Genomic DNA, 17,493 nt, shown 5'->3' with positions numbered 1-17,493 from the left:
AATATACTTGTTATACGTAGTTATATAGCTATAGTCATCGCTTTTGGTTTGAAAGGCACCTTAACAGTTCTTGTCAATCGTAACTTTAAAAAGTAGCATTTTTCTTAATATATTACTCTTTATTTTGATGGATGTATTCTGTAACTGCTAGTATTTCAGATGCTAGCATGCATGAGATTTAAACTGAAAAGGTATTAAAGTGAATGATCATAAAACATATCACCTGTTGATGGTGTTATCTGCACCTCTGCATAGCATGGATTATCCAGGAGTTCAAGACTCTGAACAGATGGTTTTCCTTCTTGTTTGAGCAACCAGCTCTGAAGGGCTTTCTGTAATGTTGTTTTCCATTTATCTGGAAATGGTCCTGTCCAGTCCACTTTGATAAAAAATTTAGCAATATCCAGCGGTGCTGAAGGTTGGGGTTTATCCCCAGCTTTACAACTGTCCTGTTATAGGTAAAATAGCTATGAATGCAGATTCATATTTCTATGTGGAAACTCAAGTAGTGTTTATAAACTATTTTATGTTAAAGAATAGTAAATGCAGACCATAAACTACACCATATAATTAGTACTTAATGTTTTCTTATTTTATATCGTTTCTATCATATATAAGAGCATTTTGTTTTGTAGCTTTTAATTGGACAGCTGGCTGTAATAATAAAAAAATAAAGTAAATTTAAATATGACACTGCCATCCATGATAGTTTAATAATTATTGACTATAAACGCTACTCTTCAGTCAGTACCTCTTTTGGCAGTGAGTCTGATTTGTGTGTTTGATCCATTGTGTTCTTCCTGACATCCAGAGTTGGTCTAGAGTCTTGACCTTCAGCTCCTGCTGTATGTGAGCCCTAAAATTCAAAGAAAATCTACATGAAACATCATATAAAAATAATTTTATATTTAATGTTATATTTTAAAATAAAATAGTAAGTAAAATATATCAAATCAATATGTATAGAAAGGAGGTTTTTTTTTGGCATCAACAAAAAGTTTTAGTTGTAATTTATTCTTCTCAGAGTTTTTATTTATTAGCTTTTTAGATTAGTTTACAACTGTTTACACCTGGTATGCGTTTTGGTCGATCGGATCACAAGTAGACGAGGGAGACACATTCCCGTTTACACCTGGTGTTTTAATCCATCTCTTTTGTCCACCCTAAACCACTTCTGTCCTGATTTTTTCGAGGGGAGGGTAAATACTGTATATGTTTTTTTAATTCAGATCTTTGGATCTAATGGACGAAATAAGCTTGTGCAATTTACATATGAACACAACCAGAGACAACGGAAAAAAACAGAGAGCAGCAGCTTTCATCTCTGCTCTGACAGCCACAAGACCAGCCGAATGCTGTGAGTGTGTGTCTGGAATCAGGAATGGTGAGAGAACATTATGATTGATACGTTTTTCATCTTCAAATCAAACTTGGGTCTTCAGCTGACAAAGTTTAAATCCCAACTGGCTAGAGTGTTTGTTTACGCATTAGGTCAGTAGGCAGAGAGTAGACAGTCACTTGTGATCCGATCGACCAAAATCCATCTTAATACCAGGAGTAATATGTGATGTCACCACGTCGTACTTGCGTTCTGCCTGCCTAATGTGTTTTCTCTCCTAATCCGTGTTCACATACTGTATTTTAAAATAATATAATACAGCCGACTGTACAATAAATATGTTCTCATTTCCTATTTCTTTTTGTCATACAATAGAACGAGTATAATATAGTGAATGACAAAATTTTTATATGTGTAAAATAATCTGACTTGAGAGATGTCATAAACTGGATAAACTAAAGCTCTGTGATAATAAGTAATATAAGTGATAAGCACAAGAGAAGAGCTCGCAGGACAGTACTGGCAACATTTTTAAAGTAGCTGACGTTTGTTCAAAAAGTCGCTAGATTTGTCGCTAGTCCCTTTTTTGAAAAGGCGTTAAATATAGTGACAAAGTCGCTAAATTGGCAACACTGCGCATCAGAAATGACTGATGGAATTAGATACGGACTATAAATGCCATTTGTGCCTTACACAGTACATTGTTGACAATCATCCAATATCTTTTTTATGTTTTAGAATAAATATATCAAAATATCCATAAAAACAAAATTGTATAAAATACTTCTCAGATATTTTTTTTTAAATAAAGTTAATTAATTCATTTCCAAGGGGCAAATGTTATTTTAATTTAAAATATTTTGTTAGTTTTAAACCCTTTGTTGGGGAACAATTTAATCACAGAAGATTTAATCTTCCAGACCTGTTTTCTCTATTGTGTTTTAAATGAGTCAAATCAATGAGGCCCCACCTGTGGGAGCCCAGACATTGCCCCTTTTATCTTTTATGGCTCTTGGAATTGGAGTTCCTGGCTAGCATCTATGCGTTTGAATAGTTATGCTGATTAGGAGTAGGTGATACTCTGTCTGTTGTTACAGATGAAGGACCATTGTGTTTCTTGCTTTTAATTGCTCAAGGCGAAACCTTCAGTGGGTTTCGCCAGATGTATGGAAAATTACTGAGGGGGTTTGTTAAAGGGGTGGTAAAACACATTCTTTTGAAGGTTGTATTGTGTTTGTGGGGTGCACTGTAACATGTGTTCATGCTTGGTTTTAAAAAAAATTGCCTTATTTTTCATATATTTGACCTTTATTCTACACTGCTCTGTCCCTCCTTGTAAAACGGTCTGATGCTTTCCGGGTTGTATGAAGCCAGTCCCTCAAAAATACGCAGTGGGCTCTGATTGGTTAGCTGGCCCAGTGTGTTGTGATTCGCTAACCGCAGTGCACGTCGGAAACGTCACGCCCCTTACCTTTACCGGAGGCTGTTCAGTATTAGAAACAACGGCGTCAATAAAACCATATGAGCTCGAATCAGACCCAGAACATTTGAGTGAAGATGATCGAGCAGAACCTGTTCAGTCCTCGAGAGTAAAGACTGCGGATCTATAATGATCGCTACTGAATGGCACTGTTACTTTTGTATTTTTAGAACGATTATAGCCAAATATCTGTCACAAGAACTAACCCAAAACAAACACTAAGCACTGGCTTTAACTAGTAAGTTAGCCAAATCACACACAGAACCATGTTTAGCAAGCCTGTAGATAAACAATATATAAAAGCTCTAATCAAAGAATCATTTACACTAATGCCAGGTTCGCTGTTGAGATTTTAACGTTAGTGTTTATAACGATAGGTGTTCGTCGGATAACGTTAAGTATGAATGAGCATTTAACAGACTGGTTTGCAGAACAGTGTTGTCATCTGTTTACTTCCTTGCTACAACCTATTACAGGAAAACACATCGATGAAAAATAAATCAGACTTACAGGTTGTGGCCCGTGAACAGCTTCTGTTTGTAAATCCAGCTTTCAGGACAAGCCATTGTGCATATCCTGTATTGAACTCGCGAAGTTTGTGGAAGATTGTGTTGTCCTCCGTGAAATGTGCAGCGCGTGCGTCGTGCATCCACGCACCGGCAGTGTTTTTTTCACGCAGCTGACGTTGTGCAAATCTGGCATTGAAATCGCGAAGACGGTGGATGCAGGGAGCCCTGCGCGCGCCTGATTCCCCGCTGACTCAAACACACGTGCATATAACATGCTGTATGTTAAAGGCTCTGCAACGCACCCCCGTCCCTATGAAGGCTGAACAGTGCAAGTACCCCAGACCTGCAATCCGGATGAAAATAACAGCGTTTCTTCGACATTGCGGCAAAAACACAGCCTACTAACGCTTCCCCGCGGCGATACAAAATTGCCTCGCCCCCCTTATTTCATATTCCCCGGAGGAGGGGTTTATGTAAATATTGGGCCTGGTGATGTCAGCAAAACCTGGGTGAATGTGTAGTAGTCCCTAGCGGCCGTTTGCTGTAGTCCTTAGAAACTGATTTCTTTAAAAGCAAATATCTCCCTTTGCTTTAAACTTTGAACGTTGTAACTTTGCAGATGTTGTTTATGCTCAAGCAGCAACATTACACGTTAGCTAAAGTTAGAATAGTGAAATCGTGGTTTACCACCCCTTTAAAACATTGAGGGTATAAAAGTTTGTGCTTTCCTTTGTTTTAGCAGTTCACACTCAAGGTAGCCTCGAATGGCTACACTGACCGTGGCTCTTTCTTGCAAGAAAAATAAATCTTTATAAAGAGAATTGGAAAATGGTTTGTCTCTTATTAGTGATGTCAATGAATTAATTTTTGCCATAATAATTGGTGTCAGAAGTGGGATTCCTTGGATGTGCCTTCTGGACCCCGAGAGCAGACAGTGACCGATCATCCTGGACTTAGAGTCACAGCCTTACCCCGAAGGATTGAGGGAGAAGGACTGACTGCTCTGGGGGTGTCCAGGGGGTCCAGACACTGGAATCAGAGAAAATCCGATGGCAACGGGGCGCTTCTGGTAAGAGACAAATTTTTCTTTTTTAAATTCAGGGGGAAATGTTTTTTATTTTATAGAATTTGGTTAAATTGAAAATTTAATTGATAGGGATAAACCATTAGGCGAGTCTGACTCTGTGGCAAATGCAGCGTGAATTGATGTTTTTTACGAGGTAGAAAAAAGAACTGAAATCACGTGGGCGAATAGGGGGACTGAGTTGTGTGCAGTCCGGGGACTGAGCTGTGTGCAGTCCCGAATTGGGCGCTATTGCGAGCGTCCGCCCGGCTGATCTTGGGTGAAGAGATCAGATCTGTACGGAGACGTCCAACAGATTAATAGCGCGCGCGTGAAAAGCCACAGAATCAGACTGCCAATATGGGGAAATCCCAAAGCAAGCTAGCTGAATACGAGACACCGGTATTTTATCAAATGAGAAATTATATGGCCAGAAATGCATGCAATGTATACGAAGTTCATTAAATGTCATGATTTGAGTGTCACCGCTGAGTGGCCAGACTGGGACTGTGAAAGAGTCAGTTGAAGGAAAAGGATCAATCGATGGGTTGTTGTGAGAAATGTGAGCAGACACTGAAATGCTGGGTGTGAGAGGCATTGACTGTGGAGAAATCAAACGGAGAAATTAAAATGTTGTCTCATCACGCAGAAGCCACAGCTGTTTAAAGATCGCCGGTGAGTATGAACTTTGACTAAATTTTAGCTAACAATTTGAGTGATATGATCAGTAATTTGATTAGATGGGATAAAGATTTTGAGAAGAAAGAGAGCAAATGCTGTAAGCAGCTCCGCTCTGAAGCCCTGACTTCATAGAAATTTGCTGGACTGATGAAGGAAATGGGCAGAAATGTTTTTATTGTAATTAGAAAGTTGATCAGCAACTTGACTGGCTACAAACAAAAGAGAGAACAAGAAAATTCAAATTTCTAGATGTTTGTGCTTATTCATTAATTTATAAAATAGGTGAGGTATCATACTAGAAGGGAAAATCCCAGAAGTGACTGAGATATAAAATTGAGTAACTAAAAATGATGTTGGTGAAAAGAAGAGTAGAAAGTGTGGCAAATCAGGCCACTAGACTAAATTCTGTAAACGAAACTCAGTAAAAAGAATAAAACAGAGATTTACACTCTAAGAAAATGAGAAAATAATAGGCTTAATAAAGTCTTTAGTGATTACTTTTGAAGGACTTGAGATAATTTTAATATGAGGTTAAAATTAAAGATAAAGATGATAAAACATGTTGCAAAAATATATAAATCCTGATTAACCGAGTTTTAAATGAAAAAGATATAATAAATATGTTCTTGCTCTTCTCACGTTTGCAAAACTCTGAAAATGATGATTTGACTGAATATTGGGTTGTTGAAATAACTATAGGTGTTAAAATGTTGAAAACCCTAGAAGCTGATGTTTTGTTTTCAAAAGATGAGCTTGTGCTGAGCTAATAAACAATTTGTTATCTCAATCCGGCCACCATGTGGCCTAACTTGAGTAACAGAGACTCAATCTGAGTGGAAATTTAGTTTCTAAATTCATTATGGGGGCGAAAGACAAATATAAAGTTATGATCATTTGAAAATGGGATTTCTGTCTAAGGATAGAGTTAAAAGGAAAATGTCTGATGTTTATTTGAAAACAAAGCCAGATCTCACACTGAGCTAGTGTGAAGAGTGAAACATTTATGAAAATGCAGTGTACCAGCCCTGAAGGCCTCAGAGTCTCTCTCTCATCCCAGACCAGCTCAAAGCTGATATCTGAGCCTGTGCCACAGATGATAGTAGATATTGATGAGTAAAAGCACAGGGTATTATGTGAACATAATAGACAGTTATTTGTTAAGATATAAAAAAGGTGCCATCAAGAGGGCAATAAGACATGTTTTAAAAATACAGACTTTTAATGTACTGAAATTTTGATTAATGTATGATACGACCAGTAACTTCTGTCTACTCTTAGCCTTCACCATGTACAGAAAGTAAGGCAGTGGCCTTAGTCACAGATGTAGCAGAACATTAAATGGAATGGAGAGTTGTTTTGGCTAAATTCACTGAGTGTAATCCACGCACTGTTAGGTTGCGTCTTTGAAGAAGTATGATGGATTTTAGTGATTAAGTTGTGTTATAATTAACCTCTCTCCATATTTTTACTAATTTGAAAGCAGACTAGATGGCTCTGGTGACTCTTGAATGCACTTTCCAAAAGGCTCCAGAAAATATCTGATCCTGTTGAGGGTCAAAGATCTCAAGCGATGACCAAATGAGCACGAGGTGGTTTCCCAAAGACGGGTAAGACTTCCTACGGCCTGACAGGTAGCAACCCAAGCCAGGGAAATCACGATAAGTTATTTGGGACCCAAAAAAAAAAAAAAAAAAAAAGGAGGAGGAGGGGGTTTTATGTGAGGTGTGTATGAGAGGTGAGGCAGATGTCTGTGAGGCCAGCAGCATCACTGGTGTTGGGAGGAGAAGCTGTGTTTCGTAGGGGCCAAGGTCAAGACTGGACACAGCAGCCCCTGCCCTAATAATGGCCCCTCTATACCGCTCACCAAATACCGCATAAATTGAGAGCCAGGAAACATCCTGAAGAAAAAAAAAGAGCTATGAATGAGATTGGCATTCAAGAGCCAGCTGAGACCATGCTGTGATTGTGATTGATAACTTTGTGGAACAGAACAAAATTTATTTGGATCAGTAAAACTGTATGATATTGAACTAATATGTCTCTATCATAGTCTTAATCCTGCAGGTCATTAGGATGGCAGAGGATAATTTGGAGACATGGTGATGGCTTTAAGATGAGGACGGCTTTTGAAGTTTAAAGAGAAGGTCTGAATAACAAAGAAATCTAAACTAAAGATAACTTGAAACAATAAGTTACACTACGAAATTTCTAAACTTTGTGAAGGGTTAATGATTTAAGGGTTAATGAATTTAACATTATAGTTAAAGTCTTAGAAGACTGTTGAAAAGATTATCTGGGTGAGAGAGAGAGAGGCTGGAAGCAGGGACTGTACTCTATCTGTTATCGCTCAGTTAAAGCTGAGACTACACAAAAACAATGATATCAGAACAAAACAACCCAGCTGACTTTTCTAAAAATAAATAACTAATGAACAGACATATTTGAAACTGGTTAAGAGACCATGTAAAAGCACATTTTGAGAATGAGCAGTTCATATTTATGTGTCATGATTGAGTGTAGTGTGTCAATAACCTCTGGAATTAGTGTCTTTATCATTACAGATGGGTTAAGTTAAACAAAAAAAACTTTAGAGGAAGTTGATTATTCCGAGTGAATCTGATGAAAAGATGATCAGAACATGGGACGAGCTTTAAGTGGATTGGACATCCAGCTCTGTCTGTCACTAGTAATTATGACCAAATTTGTCATGGATGAAGACTATTTTAATTTATCTTTGGATTAATTAAGAGACAAAGTGACAATTTAACTGAAGTCACTATACAAATGATCTAGAGACTCCCTCATATTTATGAAAGGCCGGAGGGCGAACCAAAAAGATAACTTCTAAAAGGATATCTAGATAACTTCTAGACATATTTTGATTCATACAGGAAACAAAAAATAAATAAAAAAAAAAAATTTCTGACAGGGATTATGAACAACCAAAGTCAAATTAGGCTAAAATGGATATTGAAATATGAATGCTTTTTAAAATACATATTGGTTTTAACCAGCGTTAAAGAAATTGATGTGGCAAGTTTGATGATAAGAATCACTGCCAAATGACATGATGTAAGAGGAGTTTTAATGGACAGGGCATGGAGAAAAGGGTACTTTAAAATAAATCCTAATTGATCAATTAATTAATTTTGTATACTGATAACAGGAGCTGAAAAGATTTTGATAAAGAATTGGGTATTGAGTATGATTAAGTATGATGTCACGAGATAAAGATGAGCGAACGAGCTGATTGAACGTAATACGAATTGATAATTTTGTCATTTTGATGAAGTATATTTAACATTAACAAATTTAGATTTATATTCGTTAATGGTTAAATATGATGTGGGCCATGATGAGTGAAAATGGGTCTGTTGGAAATAGTAAGTAGGGTAGTTTGTGAAGAATATTGAAACGACTGACTGAAGGAAGGTTGATAAGAATGTGATGCACAGTGAGAAACTGGGCAAAGCACAAAATGTAAACTGAAGGATGTTTTATGTAGAGATTTAAAGCGCTAAGATGGATTATTATCTATCTTACTTATTTGTATTGTTTAGTTTGAGTTTGAGTGAATGCCAAAAAGGTCTGTTATGATTTTGATTAATCAAAAGAACCACTGATTGTTTGTTTTTCAAATATGTTTTCTAAAGCGTTTAGTCTCTGAGGAGTGACTGTAGGTCTGACCTAGGGATGTGTGTGTCGTCAAACGGTTGATAGCAGAAAGTTGGCATGTTTGGATTTTGGAGGTATCACACACCCCTAACATGATGGGAGAGCAGTGACAGTGATTACTGACTTAGCCCGGCTTACAGAGATGAAATATGGATTTGTCTTTCATTTTATTAGATATTTTCAGTATGTTTATAAGTAGGGTTGGGAATCGTGAGAAATTTTCCGGTTCCGGTTCCGGTTTCGGTTCCGCCTAACGATTCCGGTTCCGATTCCGGTTCCATTAAAATTATTACACAAATAGTGGTAAAGGAAAAAGGCACAATACGCAACTCAAACAATCCATTTTGTGTTTATTACTTGCTCTAAAATTAATTTACAGGTTGGCAATATCAAAAAAGTCCTGTACTGTACATATATTACAGTATTAATTAAGCCATTCTTGCAACACATTGTTTTTCAAATGAACACCTCTGAAATTGTCTTATTACATTTTATCTCTCTGTCTCTGAATAAAACCAAGTTATAAATTATATTTATTAGTTATATTTATTAATTAGTTGTATATTAATTTAATAGTAATTCAGTTATTCAGTGAACTTGTAAATAATAAATTGCAATTCAGCATTACAAAGGTAATTGTGCCTAAACGCTTACCTAAACCATGGTGACTCAATATATATATATATATATATATATATATATATATATATATATATATATATATATATATATATATATATATATATATATATATATATATATATATATATATATATATATATATAGGCATTTCACTATAAATCTGGTATAAGCCCTGAGGCACTCTGTGCTGTAGCAAATGTTTTGTCAAATTGCTAGTGCAGCCTCCTTTGCATGTTATTAACTTTTCACATTTTGCTTCATTATCATTCATTCTTTGGAAATGAATCCATACTTGTGACTTTCTCTTCGCCATGCTGGTGGTCAACAAGAAAATATCTGACGCAAAACCGTAAATGTGTAGCGCGAGGGCTTTCAGGCTGAACTGCTGCACTCCTGGAAGCGGCAGGCAACGTAATTAATATTCATGATGAGGTGAGCCAGAGTTGCCAGGTTTTCACAACAAAACCCGCACAATTGCACAATCGCTTCAACCCGCGGACATGAAACACAGCCCGCGGCAACAGTGGAAAACGGGAAAGCGGTAAAACCACGGACTTGGCAACACTGGCTGTCACTCGCTATGAAAGGATACGCTTCCAGCGCTTCGCACACACATTGCACCAGAACCGTTTTCGGAACCGAAACTTAGGAATTTCGCGCGGTTCCGGTATTTTTCAAAAATCAGTTTCGGTTCTGAATAAGAACCGGTTCTCGGTTCCCAACCCTATTTATAAGAAACTTTCAAGTTAAGACTTAAATGCGCAGCGTAACTAACAACAAAGAGTTTATTTCAAAAGGAAACCGTGAGAGCAGATGCGGCTGCGAAGGCCGCGGCAGCACAGCAGTCAAAGGAACCAGAATGTATTTTATTATCTGAAACTAACAAAAATGGTTTGATTTCCTTTCAGAGTATGCAGGCATTTGCCACAGCAGCGGAGAAGCACCTGTGGAGACGTGGCTGGAAACTTATGAATGATGTGTGAATGTGCAAAATGGCGTCTAGACAAGAAGTGATGGCAAGCCTTGTTTACCCCAACAATATTTTCAATGATTATGATAAATGGCTGCATGGGCGAGCCTGCAGCCAAAGGGGGAATTGTAATGGTAATGGTACTCAAATGAATGAAGTTTATAAGGGGGTTACAATATTTAATGGTAATGGTAATGGTACTCAAATGAATGAAGTTTATAAGGGGGTTACAATATTTGCTGAAAATTTCGCATTTTGATGCATATTGAAATACATGAAAACGAGAAAAGGCCTTGAGTAAATCTGAGCCCATTTGAGACATTTTTGGAAGACCACCATTCATGGGAATGGAAGGGGGTAAACAATAGCTTGCATCAATAGAATTGTGAATTATTGCAAAGAAATGTCTTCTCTGTTGTCTGGTGTATGTGTGCAGGCGAAAGCTGCTACAGGGGAAACCGGCTGAGACTCCCTTGCATAACATCAAGCCAGGAGATCACGTGGTAAAACAGGACCTGAGTACGAAGAGCTGGAAGGCGGAAAGGTGGCTAGGGCCTTTTGTCAGGCTTCTGACGACACTGCCGTCAAGGTAGCGGAGAGAGCGACGTGGGTGCATGCGAGCCATTGCAGAAAGGTCCCACCAGTGATCGGGGAGGAGGAGCCAAGAGGAAAGAGAAGCAGGAGGCAAACGTCTGTGCGGGCAGAGATATAAACATCATTTGCCGTTATCATCTCAGGAGTAGAGACACTGGCACAACGTGGTGCTGAGCCAACCAGTTTTCAAGTTAAACCCTATTTCAAGCCTACAGAATCCAGTAGGTGGTGCTTAGAGCTGCAGCGGACATCGAGCAAGGGAAGGTTCCAACAAAACATCCAACGTCTGCTCGCAAGAGAACGCAGCGGTATAACCACACAGACATGTTGATTACACCATTGAGAGTGATGCATGTTCAAGGAGATGTGTGCGTGTGCTCACGAGACTGAAGCTGAATGTGAAAGCAGGGTGATCTGACTGCAGAGTCAGAATTGACATCAAGAATTCGACCACAGGGAACTGCACAGCGGTGATAGGCGGTCTCACAACAGGTTTTACCTGTACGTTTAGCAAACCAAGTGACACTTCGCATGCGGTAATTTGGGTTTGTGGTGACAGAAACCATTTCATGCCACAGAAAGACTGGACAGGTTGCTGTTACCCAGCTTTAATGAATGTGATGAGTGACTTCAATTCGCCTGTTCTATTATTTTTATTTTATCATTATTTATTTATTTTTTTCATTGTTTTCTAATTTTTTTTATCATTCCTTTATTATCACTTTATTATTATTGTTTTATTACTACTTTTCAATAAATATTTTTGTTCTCTTTTAATGTTTTATTCTTATTGTTTTATTATTACTACTTCTATTTTTATTATATACACATTTTACATTTTTCTTTTTTGCAAGTTATCAAAGAATGATAAAAGGGGGAAATTGTTGGGGAAAAATTTAATCACAGAAGATTTAATCTTCCAGACCTGTTTTCTCTACAGGGAGTGCAGAATTATTAGGCACGTTGATTTTCTGATCATATTTTTTTTCCAGGCACATTTGACCAATTCCAAACCACAGTAATCCTAATAACTACTATTGATTTAGTATTTAATAATGTATAAGTGATATATAATTGTTCATGAAGGCTGGAAATGAAAATCACCTTATATTCAGGTGTGCAGAATTATTAGGCATGTTTTCTTTTACAGATAAATGGAGCCAAAAAAGAGATTTAACTCAGACTGAAAAGTCAAAAAGTATTAAATGCCCATGAGAAGGATGCAATACTAATGCAATACTAGACATTGCAGTTAAGGCATGACCATTGGACAGTGAAATGCTCGTTGGGTCTGCAGGATCTGACAAAAACAGGTGGTGAAGAAAAGACACCTGTTAACTGCAAAAGAATTAAGAATTAAGGTGAAGAATTAAGGTTGAAACCATCAGGAACCCTTTAGTCTCCAGCGCCACCATTTTCCAAAGCTGCAACCTACCTGGAGTCTCCAGAAGTGCAAGGTGTCAGGATCTCAGAGACTTCAGTTAGGTAAAGAATCCTAAAAAATGACCCCCACTAGATAAGAATCACAAGCTGAAGTGTTGTAAAATACATGAAGAAGGTTTTTTTATAGGCTTTATGGACAGATAGGTTGAGAGTGACTCTTGAAGGACCAGCACCACATCCTCTAGTACCACTGTTTGAAGAATTCATCTTCCAGAATCTGGCAGTACGTTTTGGGAGTTAATTTTAGTCCATCCTGAAGTCCGTTTTGCAGAGATGGACTAAAAATGAACATACATGAAAGATGTATGGAAAATTACTGAGGGGGTTTGTTAAAACATTGAGGGTACAAAAGTTTGTGCTTTCCTTTGTTTTAGCAGTTCACACTCAAGGTAGCCTCGAATGGCTACACTGACCGTGGCTCTTTCTTGCAAGAAAAATAAATCTTTATAAAGACAATTGGAAAATGGTTTGTCTCTTATTAGTGATGTCAATGAATTAATTTTTGCCATAATACCTTCAACTCAAATTCATGCAGTTTTGCTGATAATGTGAACATACAGGATGTTTAGGCTATTTTAATTTAAACAGATAGGCCTACTTATTTATTGTAGCGTAAATACAATCGTCTGACTCAGAGTGTCACTGACGAAGTATTTTAAAAAAAGAAACGTGCAAATCTTAATTTTTTCTTCAAGTTGTATCCTTCAAATACAGTGGTATTTTTCATAATTTTGTGAAGATGTCTTTACTCTCCGTGTCCGTGCAGCTGTGGTTGTACAGTAAGCTTATCATTGGACCTATTCAAACCGGATAATGGACCGTTCGACCACCGAATCCTGCAGTGTATGTGATATCGAATTAAGTGTGCGTAACTGATCATCGTTCTCGCTAAAACATATTTTGTCATAACATGAGATCTGCAGTTCCCTTTCGAAAGGGAACTCTCGCTGCATCAGCTGACGCTACGGGGAACGCCTCCAGCGTGACAGCTGTCTGAAGCTAGTATCGAATCAAGTCAATCCTATTGACCGGCGACAGCCCATGATGTCATCAATGTACGACCCGGAAGTATATAAGGGTGCCTTGCCAACACATACACATCCTCTCGTCTGAAGGGACTGTTCAGCAGACAGGCCCCGAGGCATGGCAACGAGACGCAGCGTTTCGTTCCCTGTTCTCAGGGAACAGAGGTTACATACGTAACTTGAGACGTTCCCTTTCGAAAGGGAACTCTCGTTGCGTCAGCTGACGCTACGGGGAACGATATACCAACGCCGCCATGCTGAGGGGAGTGTCTGCCTATTGGCAGTGACAACAGTCAACACAAGTTAATTCAACTGAAAAACCTGAGCAACTCCCCCTCAGGTCACACTGGGCTGTCAGCGACAGCATTCCCTACGGTCATAGCCCAAGCTATGCACCTAAACGGAACCTTAACGCAACTGCGTGAGGTTCTATCTAGACTGCTCAAAGGCCCGGGACCACTACTTCAACAGAAGGGGTCCCTTTAAGGGAATGTGGCTAGGGGACCCGAAGGAGCCCCAGCCAGTCACTACTCGGGAAACAAGTTATCCCGAGTGCCACAAGGGAGGCCTGACCTGGTGCCCTAAGTGTTATGGACACTTCGGTTTAGCCAACCCTGTCTGTTCAGAAACAGAGCCTCTGGATGGTGCCCTGGAGGCATCCAAACTAAGGGACGGAAAAACTGGCAGACCTACTCAGCCCGGAACTCAGAGACGGGTTATCCCAAAGAGCAACACTCAGTGTAGTGCTTTACAAGCCTTGCTAGCGAGGGGAGTCTGCCTGCTCAAATCAAGGATCTACCAAGTGCTTGTGTTCCAAAGTAGTAGGGCGGCCGGGAAGGCCTACGGACTGATCTAACAAGGAGGCCTCACGAGAGGCCTGCGACCGTCTGACCAGGCTCAGGCGACTGAGTGCTCATAGACGACCCTCAGTGAGGGGAGCAGCTGTAACCCCCAGCTGTAGGCTGAGCCACCATAGGTTCTACTCACAGAGAACTGGTAACCGAGAAGTGCCTCGACTTGGGAACTTCGCCTTCAAGGAAGCCCCGTAGGGCCTACTACCTGATAGCAGTTGAAGCCGACTGTCAAAGTAGTTGGAAAACGGAAACTCGTTTTCTCAGGGAGGCCTAATGAAGGCCTACTACCTAACAGTCAAGCTACATCAGCTAGCCGAGCATCCTGACTCGGGAACTCACCCTCAGAGAGGCCTAGTGAGGCCTACTACCTGATAGCAAGCCTTTAGGGAGGCCCGGAACGGCCTACTACCTGATAGCGAGCTATGCTAGCTACCCGAGTATCCTCACTCAGGAACTCGCCCTCAAGGGAGGCCTAATGAGGCCTACTACCTGATAGCGGGCCTGCAGGGTGGCCCAGTGCGGCCTGCTACCTGCTAGCGACTCGTGCTAACTGTTTCTCAGGTGACTGGGTCCCAGGAACATGCCCTTGGGGAGGCCTGGTGAGGCCTACTACCTGCCAGCGAAGCATGCTAATCCTGAGCAGCTGAGGCCACCTCTAGGGAAGCCCAGTGCGGGCCTACTGTCAGATAGCAATTCATGCTAACTGTTCAAGTGACCACAACCTGGGAGATCACCCTCAGGGAGGTCTAGTAAGGCCTTCCACCTGATAACCTGCTAGGCCGCATACCCGGACGCCGTACGTCGGTGCTCGCCTTCGGAGAGGCCTGGTTAAGGCCTTCCAACTAACAGCAGGCCTTCAGGGAGGCCTGATGAGGCCTACAACATGATAGCCGGCAGGCTAGCTGTCCCGATGTGAGGAACATCGGTACTTACCTCCAGTGAGGCCTGGCGAGGCCTTCCAACTGATAACATGCCTTATCCAGGAGGCCTGGTGAGGCCTTCCACTTGACAGCCGACCCTCAGGGAAGCGCAATGGCCTATAACCTGATAGCCGGCCAGGCTAGCTTTACCTCGATGCCAAACATCGGTACCTGCCTTCAGGGAGGCCTGATGAGGCCTACCACCTGATAGCCTGCCAAGCTAAAATACACCCGATGCCACACATCGGTACTCACCTCCAGGGAGGCCTGGCTGAGGCCTTCCACCTGACAGCCGACCCTCAGGGAGGCTTACTGTGGCCTATAACCTGATAGCCAGCCGGGTTAGTCATTACGATGCGCTGCATCGATACTTGCCCTCCAGGAGGCCTGGTGAGGCCTACCCTAATAGCAAGTCATGCTAGCTGCCCGAGTATCCTACCCCGGGAGCTCACCTTCAAAAAGAAGCCTGACGAGGCCTTCTATCTGATAGCAAGCCTACTAGGGAGGCCTAGTGAGGCCTACCACCTGCTAGCATTTACTTTACCATGCTAACCGTCAAGTGACTGAGACTCAGAGCACTCCTCCAGCGAGGCCTAGCTTTAGAGGCCTGCCAACTGATAACAAACATGCAAAATGTGAGTGTAACAAAGAAGACCCTGGAAGCTCGTCTTCACGGAGGCCTGATGAGGCCTACCATCTGATAGCCAGTCAGGCTAGCCATACCGATGTCACACATCGGCCCTCGCCCTCAAGGAGGCCTGATGAGGCCTACTACCTGATAGCAAGCCATGCTAGCTCCCCGAGTATCCCACTCAGGAACTCGCCTCCAAGGAGGCCTGGTGAGGCCTACCACCTGGTAGCAAGTTTACAACTGACTGCTACGAAACCCTTAACAGTTAGACCACTGGCTGACTAATAACTACCCATTGCACTGCTATGGGGACCCGTCCTCAGGGAGGCTTGTAAAGCCTACAAGCTGTAAACGAGTCTTACAATAGTCCAACGTATCTGCCAGACATTTAATAAAAACTGGCCGCTCTGACCAAACGACTCTCAAGTGAGAGGAGGCTAACATACACAGGGATGGTACAAAGGGTTCAGAATCACTTAGTGAACAGCCAGAGGTAACAGTGCCTCAGCAACGCACCTCCCTCATCCACATAGCCTAGGCCACATGCCCAACTGAAGCTCCAGCGTCAGTCTCTAGTAAACACACTCTAAAAGAGACAAACTACTCTAACGTGCGGTGGCTTAGGGAAACCGAAGACACATAGTAAAAAAAAAAAACCCTAAGCGGTAGAAAAACACTCCATTCTCCCAGAAGGGCGTCCTACCGCTTAGTACTCTGCAAACATTTCAAAGAAAAGAGCGGCGGCCTAAACACCACTCTCACCATGAGAGGAGGCCCTAATTACATACATATGATACCATGAGCAGTGGCCTGCCTCGCGATATCTTGACCACCAAGGGAAAGCCAACACACGCTCACCTCCACAGCCCAGCTCCTGGTGCTGCAATAAGCCACATGCGTGCGTACACTTTTAGTAAGGTTTATACGCAAAGTTTTATAAATGAGACCCCGGGTCTCCACTGCTCTAGAGTCCAGTGGTGGCGTGCTTTACACCCCTGCATCCGACGCTTTTCATTGCACTTGGTGAATAAGGCTTGGATGCAGCTGCTCGGCCATGGAAACCCATTCCATGTAGCTCTCTACGCACTGTTCTTGAGCTAATCTTAAGGCCACATGTAGGTCTGTAGCTATTGACTCTGCAGAAAGTTGGCGACTTCTGCACACTGTGCACCTCAGCATGCGCTGACCCCGCTCTGTGATTTTATGTGGCCTACCACTTTGTGGCTCAGTTGCTGTTGTTCCCAATTGCTTCAACAACAGTTGACCATGGAATATTTAGTAGTGAGGAAATTTCACGAATGGACTTATTGCACAGGTGGCAACCTAAGTCCATAGGTTGAGAAACTTCAGAGCAACTTCACAGTACCACGCTTGAATTCACTGAGCTCCTGAGAGCAACCCATTCTTTCGTCTGCATGCCTAGATGCTTGATTTTATACACCTGTGGCCATGGAAGTGATTGGAACATCTGAATTCAATGATTTGGAGAGGTGTCCCAGCACTTTTGGCAATATATAGTGTACTAGCCACAGAGCAAAAGCACAGAGTAACGTAAACATAACTTTCAACGCACATGTATATTTTGTATGATTTTATTGGGGACCAGTAAAATAAGTAAAACAGGCCTGGGTTACCTCACAAGTATGATGGATGTTAAACATGGATGT

The 17,493-nt window shown here is 41.1% G+C and overlaps 1 protein-coding gene across 1 annotated transcript in view; it reads right to left on the bottom strand.

Annotated features, from left to right (window-relative positions):
- Window positions 1-17,493, bottom strand: part of LOC307143245 (uncharacterized protein) — a 78,799-nt gene that overhangs the window by 12,322 nt on the left and 48,984 nt on the right. Inside the window, exons 11-12 of the mRNA XM_079844622.1 lie at window positions 752-856; window positions 224-449 (exon numbers count right to left, since the gene is read on the bottom strand). Coding sequence (XP_079700748.1) covers window positions 224-449; window positions 752-856 — 331 coding nt within the window. The remainder of the gene's footprint in view (window positions 1-223; window positions 450-751; window positions 857-17,493) is intronic.

This window comes from Gobio gobio, assembly GCF_949357685.1.
Source record: "Gobio gobio genome assembly, chromosome: 19".
Taxonomy (NCBI): Eukaryota; Metazoa; Chordata; class Actinopteri; order Cypriniformes; family Gobionidae; genus Gobio; species Gobio gobio.
This window is presented reverse-complemented; position numbering and strand designations above follow the sequence as displayed.